Source organism: Euwallacea fornicatus, chromosome 17 (assembly GCF_040115645.1).
Source record: "Euwallacea fornicatus isolate EFF26 chromosome 17, ASM4011564v1, whole genome shotgun sequence".
NCBI classification, from domain to species: Eukaryota; Metazoa; Arthropoda; class Insecta; order Coleoptera; family Curculionidae; genus Euwallacea; species Euwallacea fornicatus.
In genome coordinates this window covers 1897586-1917866 of record NC_089557.1, presented here as the reverse complement: position 1 = coordinate 1917866, position 20281 = coordinate 1897586, and the positions used below count along the sequence as shown (strand labels likewise).

At 39.5% G+C, this 20281-nt stretch overlaps 1 protein-coding gene across 5 annotated transcripts in view; it reads left to right on the top strand.

Annotated features, from left to right (window-relative positions):
- The window catches only part of LOC136344689 (discoidin domain-containing receptor 2-like), a 131658-nt gene that overhangs the window by 9791 nt on the left and 101586 nt on the right, over positions 1–20281 (top strand). For 4 of the 5 annotated variants that reach the window (XM_066292376.1, XM_066292377.1, XM_066292372.1 and 1 more), the window contains exon 2: positions 14387–14718. In XM_066292376.1, the coding sequence (XP_066148473.1) occupies positions 14634–14718 (85 nt within the window). In that variant the 5' untranslated portion in view covers positions 14387–14633. Of the gene's footprint in view, positions 1–14281; positions 14301–14386; positions 14719–20281 lie in introns of those variants that run through there. The other variant, XM_066292374.1, reaches the window with a different exon arrangement.

Sequence of the window (20281 nt, the reverse complement as noted above, 5' to 3'; positions counted from 1 at the left end):
CAATTCGCGCGGGTGTCAGGCTGATGCCCAATTTAATATTTCGTCATATTTCACGCTCACTTTGACAGCTGAAAAAATGACAATAAAAAAGCCAAAAGGGAATAAATTGAATTCGTAATGAAATTCTTGAGCTATTGTCGGTGATGTTACGAAAATTAAACTAAAGCTGAAACGAGAATGATTTACAGGATGGTCATGTAGACTGATTTAATGCGTTGCACAGCAATAAAAATCTGGGAAATTATTGCGTTATATAAGCCTACAATATGTCTTCGAAATCTGTGAATGGACAGACAATGAAACTTGGAAATTTATGAAGGCTATGAGGTGGGTAAATGGACATGAAATTGCATCTGAGACTGTTGAAAACCCCAAGATATGATCACTGCGAGAATGGGCAGGTACGAGGGTAATGAAAATAACAAATTGCACGTCAGATTTTCATTGCGGAGTGTTCAGAACATGTAGATGTACGGCAAAGGGAAAAAAGAGAAGTAAATTCAATCCATGTCTTTCATGCCCGAAGTCCAAAATGAGGGCGTTACTCTCTCACTCACGCGAAACGTCTGTGAAGAAATATAACAGGCAATTTCAACTGGGATTTTCAAGTTGGGACCATTCAACGCCTGAAAAATACGTGTTCATACCTGTAAAGATCTGAAAGTACGAGCATATGCAAGAAACGCTCAAAATCTCTGGATACTTTCCTAGGCTAAGTCGTGAATAGCGCGAAATTATTATCAAGAAATTGAGCGTTAAATTTCACTCTTCAATACGTCACAGAAGTGGCGCCAATTTAGGACTCTTTCACGCCGATCTTGTTTCTTTATCCGCGTGAAAGAGTCCTAAATTTAAACTTAAAAAAAAAAAAAAAAAAATGGCGGATTAAGGTCCCAAGGTATGAGGCTGGAGAATGTGTAATGGAAAACCGTAAGAAATTTTCTTCTCGATTATATTTCGGGAAATGGTCAAAATCTCTAATTGCTGTGAAGACGTAAATCATGATATTTGTGCGCAAAAGTTCGGTGAAGCGATAAAAGGACCGAAAACGTAATTGAGAAGAGCGGCATTCATTCTCAAGCTCTTAAAAATTCCTGTATGACCTAATTTTTTTCTTTTTTGGATCTTAAACGTATAATTAAATTCGCACTAGATTTGCGAAAAGCTCTTTTTCACTGAATAAATTTTTTAACATGTTTTCATCACGTCCGACACGAAACCTTTGAATTGGCCACGAAAGTTATTACCCCGGGTGATGGGATTACAGGTACCTCTCCTGTTTTGAAAACAAGTAGGGGTGGAGAAGACTCACGAATATCCCCTTGGAGAACCTTTGGCTCGTTTCTCGCGACAATTAACGTAAAAATCTTTGCTTAATTTGAATACGTGATTAGCGCCATTAGTGAATTAGTCATCTGAACGTTTTGCCGCGCGGAAGCATGTAACATGAACTAATGATGGAATTGGGACATAAATGAAGAACCATATTTCCCATCTTCCTTTCATAAGAGTAATTCCATCAGTCTCTGTCCGAAGATCCTCATAATCCCTTCGAAATGTCCCCGCTTTTCCTGGCAAACTAAAAACAAAACCGGAATAGGAAACATTAATATACGTCTGCAAAGTTTCAACTTTGACGCGGTTTCACCTTTTTCCCGGCTAATTCGTTTAACTCGGTCCTAACTCGACCTTTTTCCAGCGCGTTTTTTCCAGACGGGAAACTTTAATAGGAAAAGCGCCGAGTGTGTTTGTGTTGCTTTTAGCCAATTCGATTTCCACTTCTCACCCATACATAGTAGAGGCCAAATACCGATCCGAAGAATAATATTGAAGGCAATTAGGGCATTCTCTTGGCCCATCTGCGGGTGTTGCAATTTAAAAGTCAATGGTCGGGTGACAGACTGCGAGATTTCTTTGTGTCACGGCCTTTCTTTGTCTAAAGTTTCCTCTTTCGAAGTTTCCGCAGAGATTACTTGGGGCTTCGCACAAAACAAATCTCTTTTTCTGGCAATTGCGAAACTTATTTCTGTTTGGTCTACCTACTTCATTCTTCCCTTAAAGGCTCTTCGGATTTAATCAAATAATAGTGACTCTGACAAAGGTTAAAATGTTGATCAATATCGCATATAATGCAATATTAATCTCCATGGGATATCCCTTTTATTACGAGTAGCAGGGGAGTTAATGTTCCATCCTTCATCATTAAGATGGTCATGGGGAGGCGTCCCGTAGTTTCACACCTTCGAAATGATTATTTTAGTTAAAGTGCCATACCGGGGCCTTTTAGTAATCTTTTTCAGCAGTGAATCATCAGATTCACGTTTAGTTGTTTGCTAAATTGCACCCTAAATGCGAAATTCGATTTGTCGGAATCAAATTTATTAACACGGAGTGCTTCGCTAATATCGGATCTAAAGCGCATTTGCCTAACTCTCAATAACCTTTGATGCCCTGATTTTTCAATTGCACGTTCAGTTGATGAACATTGTTTCAGTTTGATTACATTCTTTGTGCATAGCTTTGATTCGAACTGCATTTTATGTGCTGATACCCCATCTGTTAGTAAATATGGTGTGAGGATTCGTTTTCCCTTGAACGACAGCAATTCCTATAAAGAGATCGATTTAACGTGCTTGGAAATTAAGAAGTGCTTAATTACAATATTTTCATTGTCGGACGATTATGATCGAACCGGTAATACCACCGGGCAATGCATTTATGCCAGATAGTCGACTCGGCTAAATGTCCCAATACGTTCTTGGCACGGAAAGCAGCAACTTTGCGTACTTGCGAGCGGAATTGCGAAGGCAGGTCTCTGCGGGATCTATCGGCGTAGCGTTTTGACCAGGTCGAAGTTCTGCAAGCAACTCCACTTTCTGTTACAAATGTATGTTCGATGGTAACGTCTCTTCGCCAGTTGGGAAGCTTCCATTGCAACTCCTTAGAACGATTCTGATTTTTCCCCTAAGTTTTTTACAAAATAGACCCAAAGCGAGGCATTTTTTCCGCATGTTTTCGTAACCTCCAGTCATTTTTCGAAAATAACTGGAGAGTAGTGATTTTTTTAAAATAGATCTCTCTGACTTTAAAAAAGTTTATTTGTATATTCAAGTAATCTTATCAGGAACAAATCAAAGAGGTCAGGTTTTCATCTTTTAACTTGGAAAGTCAGCTAACCACAGTAAATCTCTCATTTCTCTATCTAAAACTTAACCTATAAAATTAGGATAAAGCGATTCATGTTGGACTGTTAAAGAGAGAGGGTAACTGCCAACACAAACGTTTGTTTTTTATTAATGGTTGGGTAACTCGCCCGATATCATGAGCAGCCCGTCGCTAGCGCACGTCTGCGCACTAAATCCGCCGGTCGGAAGCCTCTCCAAAAGATCGTCCATCAGGCGGCACCACAGTCGGATCAGTTCCACAGCTCAAGTATTATTGTAACTAAAATATTCATATCCCTAATGCATCTCCTTGCGACGTTTGCGCAATTCATCGAGTTTCGTAAAATTTAATCTCCACTTTTTCAAGTACTCCCATTTTCTTAAAATTTATGGATTCCCGCTCAGGTCGGATAGGAATATGCATATTAGTCTGATCCGTCTCCTTTTCTCTCACTTCAAGTGGAAGTGGCAAACTGGACTAATTTTCTTGACACCCGAGAAATTATTTATCTCAATTTAGTGAAAATCAAAACAAGACTTGAGACCAAACATTCCACTTTCCCCTTTCCTTCACGTCAGAGAAGTTATTTACTTCTCGAAATACAAGGACATCAACAAAGTCAACCCTTCTCGCGCCTTGGAAGGATTTTTTCTTAGGAGTTAAAGAGGCCCAAGTTGGTACACGTTCACCCCCCTGTGAAACTTTAGAGCCCTTAATTCTTTATAAAGAAAATAATTCAGTAAAGTAATTACAGTCTAAACTAAGTGAATTTTCCTGTTAAGGACGTGAAGAGTCTGTCAAGTGCAGGCAGAGAGAAGGAAAGTTTTATTAAATTCGGTTTTAAAGATAGAGAATAGCTAGTTTGAATGGCGTTTGCGACGATTCGGACCACCGCTATCCTGGGGAAAAATTAATATAACTTTGACCGTAAAAAGGTGGAAACACGCTCTTTGTGCCGTGTTCGCGTATTAAATATTTCAGCATCAATTCCATTTATTAGAGCAATTTAGCGGCTTAACCCTTCCGGCTGCCCTAATTAAGTTTTCCAACAATGCACTGAAGCAGCCCCGCTGTGTATGTATATTTCTTCTCTTTATCCCCATTTCTATAGGGTGTCATTCTAAATAATAGAACAGTTTAAATAAGGAGATGCCAATAGAATTGTGCCCGTAAAATTTACAATGGAAACGTGGGAGGAGGAGCGTTGCTAATCAATTCTAATATTTCTCCAAGGAAATCCAAAGTTGCTCTAAAATTCATATAGGTGGAGCGGGAGCAAGGAAAGATTTTCTTTGTCGGGGCTTTTGTTCCTTTACCTGGGAGCCTCGTTATTCCCAAATTATTTATTAACTTTTAATGGAGTTTATTCGAATATTCCTGTTTTATTAAGCCAGGCCGCGTTACGTCCAGACTGAAAGAGCATATTTTATTTAGAGAGCAGATAACGCGAGAACGAATTTATGAATGAAGCCAACGCATTCTAGGGTTCAGATAATGAAATCTACAGATCTACGAAGTTTTATACCTGGCGGCGGTAATTACAGTTAAACTAACACGAAGAGTGGCTCGCCGTTCCTGGCGCGAACCTCAAGCACCGACAAATCATCAAAAAACAATATGAAACCGAAATAGAAATTTCGATAAGAGAAAGTGTTATTACCCCCCTATTGACGCCACTATCGACAATTCGAAATTTAATAGTAGTTCGGGTTAGTTGCAACACGGCCACATCTATCTGTGCCTGTTTTCGAGATAATGGTGTCCCAATTTGCCACATCATCAATAATAAAAGTCGAATATTTTGAAGAGGAATGAAGTTCGATCGACCCCGATTTAATAAACTTCTATTATTCTAAGTTTTCTAACAACCGACGCTAAAGTGTTTCCGGATTCTCATAGAAAAATTGGAACATTGCTTTTTTGAGGACATTTATTACTTCCACTGGAAGCTCTTATTTTATTCTCAATATTTAATATTTAAAAGACTTTTGCTCTCCAGAGAGCAAAAGTATTTCCCTTCCTAGCCATCCTGAGTTCACAATATTTATTTGCACAACAAGGGAGGAAAGTACCGTTTTTTTCTCCCCCTGGTGTTTGACATTACTGGTTTTGTTCCATTTGTTCAAATGAGAGTTGTGTGCCTCTAAAATTAAATGCACACTTCCGGCGGAAAGAGCCATTTGCGCCCTCGAATGTTGATTGGAATTATTCACGGGAGTAAAAGAGGCACTTGCCTCCCTTGTTGTGCACATTTCAATTGAGCATCTTACTGAGTGCTCCCCGTAGATTACACCTGTTTTAATTCCAAATTTATTAGTCGGAGCCCTCCTCATTACTACATGTCTCAAACATTTAATTAAATAGTACGTACGCCTACCTCGGACCCTCCCTGCAGGTACCGAGAATTAAGGTCGAATAAAAAGCGGGAGTTTAGTGTTCTATTTATGTTTCGGTCTGTCAAATATATTAAGGCCCTTTGGAAATTACGCAAATCAGACGAGGGAACTAATGAAACAATTATGCCTGGCTTTGTTTAAAGAAAGATGGACATTTTGCTCGGGTTTTCTCTTCGGCGCGCCAACTTAAAAACCGTTCATTTTCATACTAATAAAAATTAATGAGGTGCTCGGTAAGGACCGGCATTGCTCATCAATCCTCTATTTTCAAACTTAATTGATTGGTACTTTTAATCAGGGTATGATTAATTGATCGTAGTTTCTTGATCCCGGGAGAAATCTTTTGAGAGCCTGATTAAACTTTAATCACCAGGAATTTAGTGCAAATTTATGCTAATGAGGTAATGAGATCCCTTAAATAGTGTTCATTGACATTCAGTGAGGGATGTGAAGCACCGCGCGGCGGGAAAATCCTGTTGTAATGATCATAAAATTACAAGCTCGTTTTCCAGGAAACAAAACTTTTTCAAATTGAATCGGCTTCGAATCAAATCAACCGGGATCGGTAAGCCATTCATTTCAATTAATGGCAGCTTGCGGACAAGAAGTCAACGATACCCCATAGAACGGGGCTTCTTGAATATTCCAATACTAGCGGTTATCAGGGCCGGCTTATCTGACCCGAAAATAAATCGCCCATAGGTGTGCCGGAAATTAGAAGGGCGCCGTTCAATGTACTAACTACAATGTTCGTTGCACCGGCAAGAAGTCTGGATCGTCGTAAATCAACACTGTTTCACCTTATCTTTCATCCGGCTGTAAATAATTAGTATGCAAACTTCCATGTTATTATGATTCAGGGATGTGCCGGTGGTCTATCCAATACGAAATCGCTAAATTCCTCCGAAAAATCTCTAGCAGGAAATGAAACCTTTATTGCACTATATTTCCTAGCAGCAAGTTCATTATCCTTGGCAATCTAAATTAATAGAGGGGGGGATGATGGCAGGATAGAATAAACAAAAACAGAGGGTCCCCTCCATTAAGTAAAAATAAATTACATTTACCTGGATAAAACGAATTTATTACGGCGGATTTCAATTATCTCGCCGGAAAAGGAAAATAGGAAAAACGGGGGAGGAATCACGGAAAATAATCGTGGCCTGGGAAAAAAGAACGATTTACATGACGGCCATGGCCTGAGAAGCAATCATTATCTTTGAATATTTATCAGCCGGGAATAAATTGTTTATAAAAATTTGAAATATTGCCCTTCATTCGAAGGGAAAGACGCCCTTATCCGAGGGCACGGGCAAACTCAGGTACGGTCAGGGATAAATATAATAAATTGACCTTTATGCCGGGGGAGGCCGGAATTCGCACTCGCACATGAAACAAAAATTGTATTCCAGGTAAAAAACCCTTCAAACAAATACGTTATCCAGACATATAATACGTTCCACGGTAATAAGTCCTCGGGGCGACAGATTACCGCATTTATCTTTACGGAGGCAGGTGTCATAAAATTAGCGAGACGCCATTACTAATCCGGTATCACGTGACAAATATAACCATCGGGAAATTAGCGAGGAACTGTCAGGGACGTCCCCTTTTAGCAATATGTTTCCCGGGCGTTATTTGGGAATAACACACGAACAAGGAGGGATGTCATGCACTGCCGTGGTGCACAGGGTGGTACAGACTCGAAGCTCACCAAACGTCAAATTAATGAAAAATATTAAAACACATGAACAATCCCCCTAGGTACCCTTAAACACTCCATAGGAGCATCCCAAGCGTGCCACTTTCGAATTTTCTGAAGCTTTAGCCTCCCGAGGGAACCTCTTTCGGCCTCTCTCGCGTTTGCAAATTTGCGTATTAAAAATTCGTAGAATTGCGATACTCGAACTACTAAAAAATGTATCAAAATTTAGCGTTTTTGGCCGAAAACTGCACCGCAGACGTGCGAGGACTCGATAAAAACAATTATAGACCTTCTAAGGAAACAACGCGACAAATTTATTATCAATTATCTCACGAAACAGAATCTGTAAAAGTAGTTAAGTAATACCTAATTAGTGTAAAGTTTTATGAGACGAGCCACATTACTGCTGAGCGAATTTGCGAGTGAGCCCATAAATGAATGAGTCGAATTACACGAACGCATTTCATTAACCAACGTTTCATGCCCGAATTAATTTTAATTTGCTAAAATTTTAACTTCTAAGTAAAAATTTAAATACCTCCCAAACACCTTATTCATCTGTTAAAAGACATTTATGCTCGTCAGCCGGGCACGTTAAATAATGAGGTCCTAAAGCTGACAGCTAATGAAGAATAACAACCGACATTAACAATGACGTATAACAAGTAAAAAAACTTGTCGCGTCCCCCGGTTGGGACATTTAAATCAGGCCTGCTGTAACCCAAATCTCATCAGCGGGAACATGTGCCCCATAGTCCATTACCTGTCATTCAAGGGATAAGCGAATTTCGCACGATAATTATGTCAGGCGGTTAATGGAGGCCTGCGATTCGCCCTATTGGTCCGCTTTGTATAAATCAAATGGTGTTATTAATTGAAACTCAGGTAAATCGAATGCTCAATAGGCGAGTTTAGCTTTGAGATCATTATTACTACTTTAAAGGTTTTTCATCTGCAAATTTGATTTCATAAATAGGCCCAGAGCGAGCACAGTTTCCGTGTAAGGACTGCCGTCACGGTAGCGTCGGTGATGGCGCGTCAAGATGGCCACAGTGATAACGCTGTACTGCCCAAAATCTCTATAGAAGATTTGGTGGTAGGTCCCCAGTCCCTCAATCATGAGGTCACCACTTTTCCATGCATGCAGGTCTCCTGGAAGCTTCCGCAAGGGCACTCATACGGAACTTTCAATAGAGAACAACATCGAATGCATCAATTTCCATTTGAGTCTACTCTTTGGGTTTTCCCGGAGATTCTCTTTTGACAAAGTTAGAAGCTCATTCGCGGGATATGGTTCTTTGAAGGCGTTTCGATATAGAGCTATTAAACTGAACGTGTGAAACTAGCTGTTAATTATATACCTGAACAGGTAAATTTTAAGCGATCAGGCATAAATTAACCAGCAGTGCCGATAAGTCCTTGTAAACACGCAGATTGCAGATAAGGCTCTTCGGCTGTCCGGTCTTGGTGTGGCTCGCGTGACAGGTGTCAGTTTTAGCACCACATGACCCTATTTTTCCCCTTCGGGGTACTAAAATCGAGAGTCTTAATGACCATTCGTGGGAAAACTCCTGCGCCTGTTTTGAGAACGGCATCGTTAAGCACGGCTCATTAAAATTTAAGTTTTATAAATCGGATTGATGGTCGCCCCCGGCGAAGACCGTGTAATTTGGACTGCCGCCTCAATTTGATTTAGCAGCTGATAACATGGTACTTAAACGGTGTGAAGAAGTCCCATTAGGTACGTTATTCTTCGAGATTTCGAAGACCGGTAGAATCGCACGTTTCAATTTCATCAGGACATTCACCTGGACCGCCCCCAACAGCAAAGTCAAAGTTAATATTTCGTTGATTTTTATTTACGGCCCTTGTTATCTTCAACAATCTGTTTGTGCCCATATCCTGTGTTTGTATTGCATTAACACGCAAAAGCCCATAAACCAATCACGTGCCTTATCAATTTGCTGACATATTTGTTAGGCTGTAAATGTAGAAGAGTGGAAAGGTGGAAATAGGCTCTTGTCGCGTCACGTGGGATCAGGTCTGGGCGTTTGAGCGTCTCCCGTAGACTCTTGTTACACAAGCAATGTTCACGTTCGAATCATGCGATTTACGACCTTCGCGCGATTTTATGTTTCTTCGTTAATCGGCGAAATCGCACCGAAAAAATTTAATAAAATATATTTGTGTTTTGTCAGAGACGGTTTTAAAATGTTTGTACACGAGCTAGACCCTCAGGAAGGGCCCATGGGTCTATAAGAAAATTTATTCCTGGTCGAACGTTCTATAACACACGCAAGAACATTAACAACAACTGTCAAAACTTTTCGACAATTTTTACAAGGCACGAACCGCCCTTAAAAAACTATTTTATAACAAATTCCTCGCACAGCTGCAAACCACAGTTGATGCAAATAGATTCGTAGCTGCTACCGAAACTAAAATCGGCGGTAATATGACCGTTTTATTAAACTTCTAAAAATGAGTATGGCGTATCTGGTCGATTAATAGTGTGTGTTATTTATGTACGCAAGCACATGTTGTAGCCAATTTTAATTGCCAATAAAGATATATTGTATATGCCTCAGTGGACCAAACTTTTCACGCGCATTTAAATTTAAAGGTGTTTAATTACTTTGCAATTCATTTTAATTATTTTTCGTAAGTCGGTATTGAACACGCCTTTTACTGACCCAATTCGGTCAAGAAAATTGATACGGGAACCGAGCCATGACAATCTATTCAGGACGGGTTTCCTTCCGAGCACAGTACAGGGATCTCGGTAACCAGCAGGGGTAGAAGCCAAGTTACGTTAAACCAAAGTTCTCTTCTAGATCTCAGAGAGTTGGACCTAGGGCAAAGACCGAAATTAAGGAATTGCTGAGGTTTTGCGCCTGTATCGAAATTATACGAGAATGTACAGGGTCTCCCAAAAACATGTGGTATTGCTAAATGTGGTGTTCTGTGGACGTTTCTGCGCAGTCGCCGCACCTACTAGGGCGATTCGTGCAAACACCTAATTATTTTAGTAAAAATACCTATAAAATATCGAGAACGGCTTCGGCCGTGAATTTGCCGCCTTTCGTGTGGGTGGGTGGGGGGTTAGGGATTTATTTCCGAAATGCCCTTCGCGTAATTACGTATTGGAGCGACGTCATAATCGACAATAATTCAATGGATATTAAGAGTCCTTCAAAACGCGCCTTTCCGGTGCCATTCGAAGATCATCGAATGGATCTTCTGCTGAAGATCATACATCGTTTGAAGAAATAGTTGTCAGCTCTCATTCAATAAGATTTGTCTAGAGCTCGGAGAAACTCCGTATAATATAATTGCCTTTTAGAGTAAATAATAATGTAAATAAATAAATAATTATTTACTTAAACTGGGACGTCGCTTTTAAGTGAAATTTTATAACGCAAATTTGCTAGTTGGGCTGTTTTCATCCCCAAAATAATTTCTATGGAAACCCAAACACGGTTCTGGTATTTTATTCATATTCTCTCTAAAGTTTGTGTTTTGTATCCCGGAATAGCGTGCATTAACGCTCTTAATTATTAATGTGATCTCAACTTTAAAACTGCATGCTAATTTCTCAGATCCCGCGGAACCTGGTCTGATGTTAAACTTAACAGCAAATGAATAATTTGGCCCTTATGGAATCTGTCGATGTACTAAGGCAGAATTTTGCTCTTTGCCTTTTGCGAAGGTACCAGCGATAGCTCGAACGCTAACAATAACACAACAGCTTCCAGACCTTCAACATATTTACTTCTAAAGCCTTTTTTGCACGCATGCAGCTCATCTGTCGAATCGTTGCAGCGGAGCGCTACGTAAAAAATATCCATTCAAATTTGTATTTTTCTACCTATGGAAGATGTGCAATGCTAAGTCGTTAAACAATCATTTTATTCCGTCCCATCCCCACGCCGGACATGCTCATTCTGCACACCCTGTGTATGACTTTTGAAACTTCCTTACAGGGTGAGTCTTAAACGGTCGGTCAGTTCTGCAGTACGTTGCAGGGGGGCCCTCGGGGAGTATGGGAAAAATAATACGAAAATCCCGTTTGAAAAATTGACGGAGTTATTAGAGTGTTAAAGTGAAGAGTTAAGTTCTTTATTTTCTAATTTTCTTTATACCATTAGCCGGTGCAATGTAGCGGCGGGTACTTCCCGGTATGAGGGATGGGAAGCAATTGGAAATCTTCAGCATAAGCTGCAAATTTTGAATTTGTAATGTAAGGTTTATCGATGCAGGCGCCTGAAATTGCATTTGACGACTGTTTTTTTTGTAATTAAACAATAATTACATCGGAACGTTTGAAACATTTTGAGACGTGCGCGACAACATTTTGAAAACCACCTATGAATCTCAATGAAACGTTGCCAAGTCCACTACTTCTATTTTCCTTCGTAACTCCGTCAATTTTTCCAATACAATTTTTCTATTATTTTTCTCGTGCTTCGTGAGCATCGCTCTGCGACGCGCTGCAGATCTGATCGGCTTGTTAAGGCTCGCCCTGTATATTCGAGATAGGGGAAATCAATCCGGTAAATCGAGTTAAATCCGATAAGAAACAAGTCACAAAATGAGGCAACGTCTTCTTTAAAAGCCATGCTAGAAAATGGCAAATGGTACATGCCGCAGCACCTGTCCCGGGGCTACACATTCAAGGCCCCACAGCTCGAATCGGCAAAAACGAAGTAACACGTGACAGCCCCAAATTTGGAATTATAATTCGTAGTCTCTAATTAATGTATAATTGGGCGCGTTCTGTGAAAGGGCCTCAGGGTTCCAAAGAAAGTTGTATCCAGTTACGGCATAGTTCAGAACCAGAGACAGCCTTGGGCGTTTTTGTTTGAATGCATAATATTGCGCTGACAGGCTCGCCAATGCTAAACTATTAATCTTTCCTTGGAAACGGATGATACGATTTAGTTATGTTAAGGGCTGAAATGGCTCGTGTAGGGGAGTCTGCCTTTTCGTGTTTTGGATGATTTTCCATTTTTGCTTCACTCTCGTTGAAAATTTTAAATTTGTATTCAGATCGAGAAAGAGTTTGCCAAGAGAAATTTCATGAGTGTATTTAGAGATCAGGTCTCTGAAATTACATTAAATTGATGGTTCTCCAGTAACTGCTCATTCTTCATTCGTGTATTGCAATACACGGGGTGGCCCGGACTTTATGTTCAAAATTTTGGCAGTGGGTCAGCGGCAGAACCCACATTTCTGCGAACGCAACTTGCAATGATTTGCTCCTATTCATCTCTTATTTTTCTTGTCGGTTTTCGTTTAAGAGGAGTATGGGAGAAAAACATTTAATTTCTAACATTAATTCTCTACGGGCGTTTGAATTCCGGCAGCGAAACAGTTACGAAATTTTTGGTTGAATTTAGTTTGGACTTTTATCGTAATTTTTACTTCTAATTCGTTCCTGGAAACTGAATCATCCGAGTAATTCTGGAGCTTCCTGTATACTCGAAACTGCACTTCCCAAAAAAAAAAAAACGATCCAACTGGTGGTTCTGCAGTTTGCTGTCCGTTCAGTCGACTCGGTTTGTCATAAGGGGCAAATTGTTCCACAAAAGAGAACCCAAGAGAAGAATTGTGAAGACAAACACGTCAAAGAGAAGACTCAAGGAAAATATTTTTGATTCTGGAAAGGACATTTCCCAGAAATGGCATTGAATGTGCGGTTCTCTAAATTACAGTTAACGCAAGCGTTGTAGCGTCTTTCGTTTACTACATGGTTCCTCAGGGTGTTCCGATATTTAAGAAGCCGATTTTCTAGATTGTTCTCAGACGAAAATGTTATATAAACATATGTAAAGTGAATCATTTACCAGATACAGGGTGTTAAATATTAAGAAAAATCAAATATTCTTCTTTGTATTTTCAAAATGATCCAGGAGATTTTATTCAAGCTCGGCATATCTACACCGCAGTCCAAACGCTACATTTCCCTCCCATTTAAAGAAAAATGCTGTAACCTTAGACCTGCGTAGGGGTGACCAGTGACGTGGGGGTACGCCACTGGTGTTTCCCAAATTATGCGTTTTTTGAAATAACCGATCCAAAAGACACCAAGAATATCTGTTGTACTTTTTGATACGATAATAACACGTTTTTGAGAACGAAATGCTCATTGGAAATATATGCTGAAAACAATGGCGAATTCGTTAAAGAGGTAAATTTGGCCGTATAAAGCAAATTCGTGTTATTTTTAATCGTAGTCCACGAATTTAAATGTGTTTTATTCAACACCCCGTATCTCGCAAACGACTCACTTTAGGACGAGCGCCTATACATACATATATAACATTTTCGTCTTAGAATAATCCAGAGAATGAGCTCGTTCATTGTCCCGACACCCCGTTTGTATATGGATGAGAGGGATGATTTCCTACACTCTGGGGCCAGATTTTCGAATGTGGAAAAAACGATGTTCCCGGCTCTTGACGCCAGGAATTTAGTGGCACTATGGATTGGAGTTGGATTTCCTCTCTCTAAATGTAGGGTGGCTCGGAAGACCCGAAATTTCCAGGATAACATATTCAATGTTCCGAGCCTGCGAGGGTAAAAATCTGGAAATTTCCCAGTCGAATTGGCACGCAAACCTGATTGGCCCACAATAAATAGCGTCCTAGACTTATCAGCAATAAACAATGATGTGCATACATGTGTCATCGCCATCAGGAATAACTCCTGCCTGGAAAACTAATTTCCCAAAATGTTATTTACGTTCCGTCTGTCGGCCATTCTCGTCTATGACACATAAATCATCATTTTTTTCCTCTGTATAAATGGCATATTTTGTCTGCCTGGTCCTTTTTTCGTCCAGTTCCATCTATACATTTATCCATTTTAAAAAATGAGTTGGCAAGATACATCCACTGAATCCTCGTCCCGTGTTTAGTGTTTTTTAGGCCTGCGTACCGGTGATACACGGAGATGTTTTATTTTGTTTATCGTAGTGCTAACGCGCGATAAGAGAGATATATGGATTTCCAGGTTAAACTCGAGGAAATTGAGTTAGCATTTTTCATTTGACCATTAGTTGTTTTTTTTTCCATGCTGTATTCTGCCGCATCCATATTTAAAACGTTATTTGTTTCAGAGTCGCAGACAACAGCACGAAATCTATGGCCCCATCAATATTCCTACATCGATAACAACCCGAGAGATTTTGAGACGAGATAGCCAATCCTGCTTTGTCGACGATCCATCAATAAATTATTATGCAATTTGTGAACGAAGAAACGATGAAAACGAACAAATACGCATAAACGGAGTAACCCTTCGACGCGAAGAAGAAGAATGTCATGCAAGTTTCGGTAGTGAAACTTAGCAGTTAGTGGGGAAACATGATGGTGTTTAGTGGTTCCGTGATTCTTATGTTGCTGTGCACATGTTGGAATGCCCCACTTGCGGCTTCCCACGGAGACAACGGTGAGTTCTTCGGTAGTTAGGATCATTTAAATTTCAAATGATCCGATCGAACAATTAAGGGGACTTGGCTTAACAAACGCCTTTTAAAGTCTTTAAAATTTTCTTCGATTAATGAGGCGATTGATGGCTTAAGAATGAATTAGGGAGATGTCGTAGCTTCGCGCCTCTAAAGGTTCTAAATAGGGGCGAACGCTGTTCGAAAGCGACCACGAATAGGAGTTTACAATTTGACCGACTGTTCCCATTCTACATAAAGAAGACGCGGTTATCCTCAAAATCCCCGGGTATTGAATTACGTTAAACGAACAGTAACTCCCTAAAATTGAATATTCATTGAGATCTGAACGAAAATGCCGAATCAAACATTATTAACGCCCTTTTCGAATTCGAATGAAGAGCGTTTACTCAGAAATAATTAACGAGAAATTAAATATTCCCGCTAAGGAGCGAACGATTGTTTTATGTTCGGAGCTGAATTTAAATTTTTTTATCGAGGCAGGTTTCGGGGTTACTCCAGAAGGTTAAAAGATTAAAGAAGTGGGCTTTCAGGACCCCAAGCAGGCCAAATTGGAAACGGATATGTGCGTGATAAGGGTACGAACTGATATTTTGTCGCTGGACGGGAACATTTTCCTGAAATTTTAAAGTACTGTAAAAACTATTCAAATGGTCGCATCCGAATTTACCTTCTTATGTTGCCGCAATTTTCAATTCTATGTTGAGAACTGCGTTAAACTGCGCATTTCGCCGTACAAAGAAACCATAAACCGCAAACCGCATTAAAACCTCATTTATTCTGATCATTAAACTGGTGAAGGTCTTTTGGATGAAATAATTGATCTCACGTTTTCGGTAGCCATAATTCTCCCAAATGGGAAATATCGAAGATTCATAAGGCGAGGTGGTAGCTACTTATGGTGAGATATAGCATCCTTAATTCAGATAGACTTGAAGCTTGACGTGAAGGATGTTATAAGGAACAGGACATGAAATAAAACTCCTTCTTTTACTAAAGAATCGTCGACGTTTCGGCTGCGAGTTCAATCTTTCTCAGTTCTTTCTTTTTACTAAAGAAGTGTTAAGCTGGCGACAAATTGATAAGGCTGAAAACCAAACAGGCGCAGGTGGTAGCTGGCTCTACACGATCTAGACGCCGATTCAATAATGGATATTTCATATTAAAGTTGAAAGAGAGAAAATCAAAACTCACGTAGAAAGCGCTCTCTTGCCTTCTGGCTTTCTTCTATTCTTTGGTGCACTTGCTCTCATGTACTCACAAAATCGTTACGGACGCACTCTTATTCCATTTAATTTATTCTCAGTTCAATTATCACTCTCGATCCTCCTCATTTTTGTGATTAGCGATCAAAGCTCACCGCTACCAGCAGAAAAAAAAAACATTGTTCGAGTGCCCGGAGTTTGGCCTGAGTTCGAACCGAATCTACGGTATCAGATTAGTATTACAAGGGGGTTGCGTCGCAAATTGGTGGTTTACAAAAATGCTTTTAAATTATTTCCTTCTTACCAAAGTTGCCACTGATGTGTGTAGCAGTGGCAACATTGGCAAGATATGAATTTTAGAACACAGCACCTATTAAATCTGTTTGCATTTTATAAAAATATTAAGTGATTTCCATCCTATAATTTCTTCATTTAATTATTTATGTTTAACAGAACTCTGAAATTGTCACTTCTCTATCACCATTTCTTCGAACACATCCTCCTAATACCATCAATAGGCTTAATTTGACACATATGATTCTCTTGGTCCCATACCCAACAAGATTTGTTCAATGATTTTCCATAATACCAATTATCCTTTCAAATTAAAAAAAAGTTTCCATAGATCGCCCTTTGAATTATTAAATATTTTGCAATATCTCATTAAATGCGTGGTTAGATGTTCGTAAGCTCCTCGTCCTAAAACTCCTTTTAGTGATATCTACAAAAATGAAAGCTCCTTTCTAATATTTGTTAATTAGGTAAATGAGATAAAATAAGCCATAAAATTAATTAATAAAAATATAGTCAGATCAAATACCGATTTTAGTAATATTCTGCCGAGAAACCCGATTTCACCTTCGAAGAGCCTTTTTGTTAATGGTTTTCCGTGAAGTAACAATGAAGATTTGAATTGGAGAGAGTCAATATTTGATTTCAGCAAGGAAAAATCAACAAGTTCTGGCAATGACCGACGAAATTTGGACCGCTGGTGCAAATTCCAAATGTTAGTTTTTATGGGCGCAGCCATCTCGGGTTTTAGTTATTTGATTTTTTGAACTTACTAATTCTGCTAATGGATTAGATTAGATTAAGTTGCACTTTTTGGCCGTAAAATACGTGAAATAAATCAGCAAACATCAAACAGCAATTTTAGGCATACTGAAACATTCAGCACCTCAATGTTTAAAGCCCTTCTCTCCTGTCTTTTTTCAATAATCTGCAGATAAGGGGGAGTCAAGATTTTATGTAAAAATCACGAAGCTCATCGAACTTCATTAAGCTCTATAATACTTGAATTTTGGCACCATACACGTGGTTGATCATTCGGGTCGTTAGTCGAGAAATTGCCTGATATCACATTGACTTGATTTAATGATATCCGGCAGTCTTGCGCAGTTTGACAAAATCATTTGACCTTTATAAAAGCAGCTTAATAAATATGAGTTGGAAACTGTGGATTTACAATTCGGGGCTGCTAATCTGACAAAAAATATCATGGCCAGATATGCAACCATTGTTAACAGAGATGTATATTGTTTAAACCATCACACATCGATCATAGGTCGAAGGTTGGAGACCATCGACGGTGATAATCTGTAATGTCCATTCGTCAATTTTCAGTCGGATTTTAGGTATTTGATTCACTATTTGAATTTAAAGTCGTAAATCCCCGAATTTGCTGAAAAATTCATTATGTTGAAGGAAACCAAGCGAGAAGCACTAAAGAAAATTTGAATTGGTGAATTTACTGATGAGCTTTGTGTTGTCTCAAATACTCACAGCGGACTTAAAAAATCGCCGAGATGCACATTCGATTTTTAATTCATATGCTCATTGTACCAGTGCTTTTGGCCATATAGGGCGTTCCACAACAACGGGGCCATTCTAAACGTTAATTTTACATGTCAATTTGTTGCAATATTTTCTCCTTGCCAGCATCTCGGGTTAGTTCTAAAGGTTTCTTGAGAAAATTTGTGATATGAATACGGAACTGAATCCCAAAAAATTCTTTTTTAAATCGCGCGTTTTTTACCTCTTACAAGAGTCGTTTCACCTGTCAGGGGATACACTCTATGTTCAAAGTAAAATACAGTCTGCACCCGCTCTCTCTCATCTGGTTTGTAGTTTCTTTAACTCTCTGAGCTGGCAAAACGTCTTTGGTGGAAATGAAAATAACCCCACAGTTATTCACAGCCTATCCGGTATATTTGTCTCAATTTTGAGCGAGAGACGTGGGGCCATTCGCTGTTTGAAATTAGTTTTCGTAGTAAATTGAAAGAAACTGCAAATGTGCAGTCTGGAAACTAAGAAGCAACTGGAAAAAGGGCCGGCCGGCTGCTTCCTTTGAAATTACTTTTCGACGTTTTACTTTTCATTTGCCCCCGTGTCGCTTCCCTGGGTAGAGTTGAGGAAACTTTTCCACTTTGCCTCATTTTCAATATGTTTGCTAATCTCGGACGGGCTCCCTTAAAACTATCGCTGGAAAATTTCTGCCAGACTTCGCCTGTGAGTCATAAAAAATCATAAAAGTGTTCTTCGAAGGCACTTACTCCCTGAAATGCCAGGAATTGAAATTCTCTAGCAGACATTGCCGTAGTATTTCCTTGGAATAGCGCGACAGAGCATTACGGAGGAAATTCTTAGTGTTATGAAAAATATTTACGAGACACTTGAAAACGGGATTTCTAGCGACTTTCTTAAGAACGTTTTATTGATAAATCTCCTCCCGAATTTGCAGAACGATCGCCAATGATTGGCAATGAACAGAAAGCTACTTAAGCTAATTTGGCACTTGGAATCGTCTCTCAGGGAAGTCAAAGTCAATGTTATTTCAACGATTACGTGGTCGATCGGTTTTAGCAAGAAAAATACGGACATTGGCTAAAAATAACAAAGCCCCTGCACGTATAAAGGGCCTTAATTCCCATCCGAATCGCACAACCCGGGAAATTAATTACAAATAATAGGCTGCCAGAAGGGCCCTTTTTGCATACAAACTCCGACCGAAGGACAAATATTGAATCTGTGCATCTTTACAAATCATTTTTTTTCTCGCACATAAACCACACTCGGGGTGGCAAAAATAAGATGAGGAATCTTCCCTCGCATTCCTGCTTGTCCCTTTATTTGGGCATTTTTCAATTTTACCACCGTAAATAAGGGAGGTTTTCGTGCGTGCCACAACAAAGGAAAACGGTATTATCGAGAACGTTCCACTTTTGTCGCTTTTCACAGGAAATAATACGCATTATATTATTATGAGCAGAGGAATCCGAGGTCGTAAAAAATCTATCAGAGTAAAATGTGATAATATCAGGGAACTATCATGCGAAATGTTTGGGCCCAACTTTTTAGGTAGGTTGGCGAATGCGGGTGTCAGATTTTTAGCTTGTTACATCGCAATGTGATAAATAATAAATCTCTAGATGCTTTGGAAGCGTTTTTATTCGGAATAGGAAATCTAGGCCTTTATTATTTACCCGACTACACGTACACATATACCGGGTGTCAAGGCGAACTCTGGACATAGGAGAATAACATACGAAATCTGTTTTTATTTTTTTGCGCCTGCGCAGGTTATCCAATTGAATAACTTTCACATGGAGGTCATAGTACTCACCACCAATTTCCAAATGTCAAAGATTTAAATGTCCCGCGTAACCGTTCCGGGCCACGATTGGTCAGAGACACGGTTAGACTTCAACAAGCACAAGGTCGCCAACAACATAACCGTAAAAACACTATGTCAAAGAATTTTTTATTTATTTAGCGTTTTATTTAAATGCGATAAAGAAACAGTGAGATGAAATACATTAAACAATTACCGACGTATCATCAGCCAAACAAGTAAGCGAACAAAAACAAAGAACTTTAACATTGTAAAAATATTTGCAGTAATTGCTCGAAGGGACCACCGACGAATCTGACCAATCGTGGCCCCAAACGATTACGAGGTATGTTGAAATTGTTTTAATTTGGAAGCGTGTTGAGCCAAAACGGCTCTAATTAGAAGATTGAAAAGTTTGCGGAATGACGGCCGGTCTTGAGTACTACGACCTCCATGTAAAAGTTTTCCAATTGGATAATTCATGCAGGCGCAAACATATAAAAACCGATTGCCCATGTTAATCTTCCATGTTCCGGATTCGCCTGGACATCCAATATAATTATAGCGGTTGATTTGGACTTTAAATCGACTATGGATTACTTCAGTTGAGGACCTACAGGCTACTAAAGGTTATTCCTCTCCATCCTCCGTGCGAGGGGGGGTTAACTTTTCAATTTCAAATGGCAATCTCCCTTTTTTTACAGATTCGGACGAAAATAAGAAACATTTTTC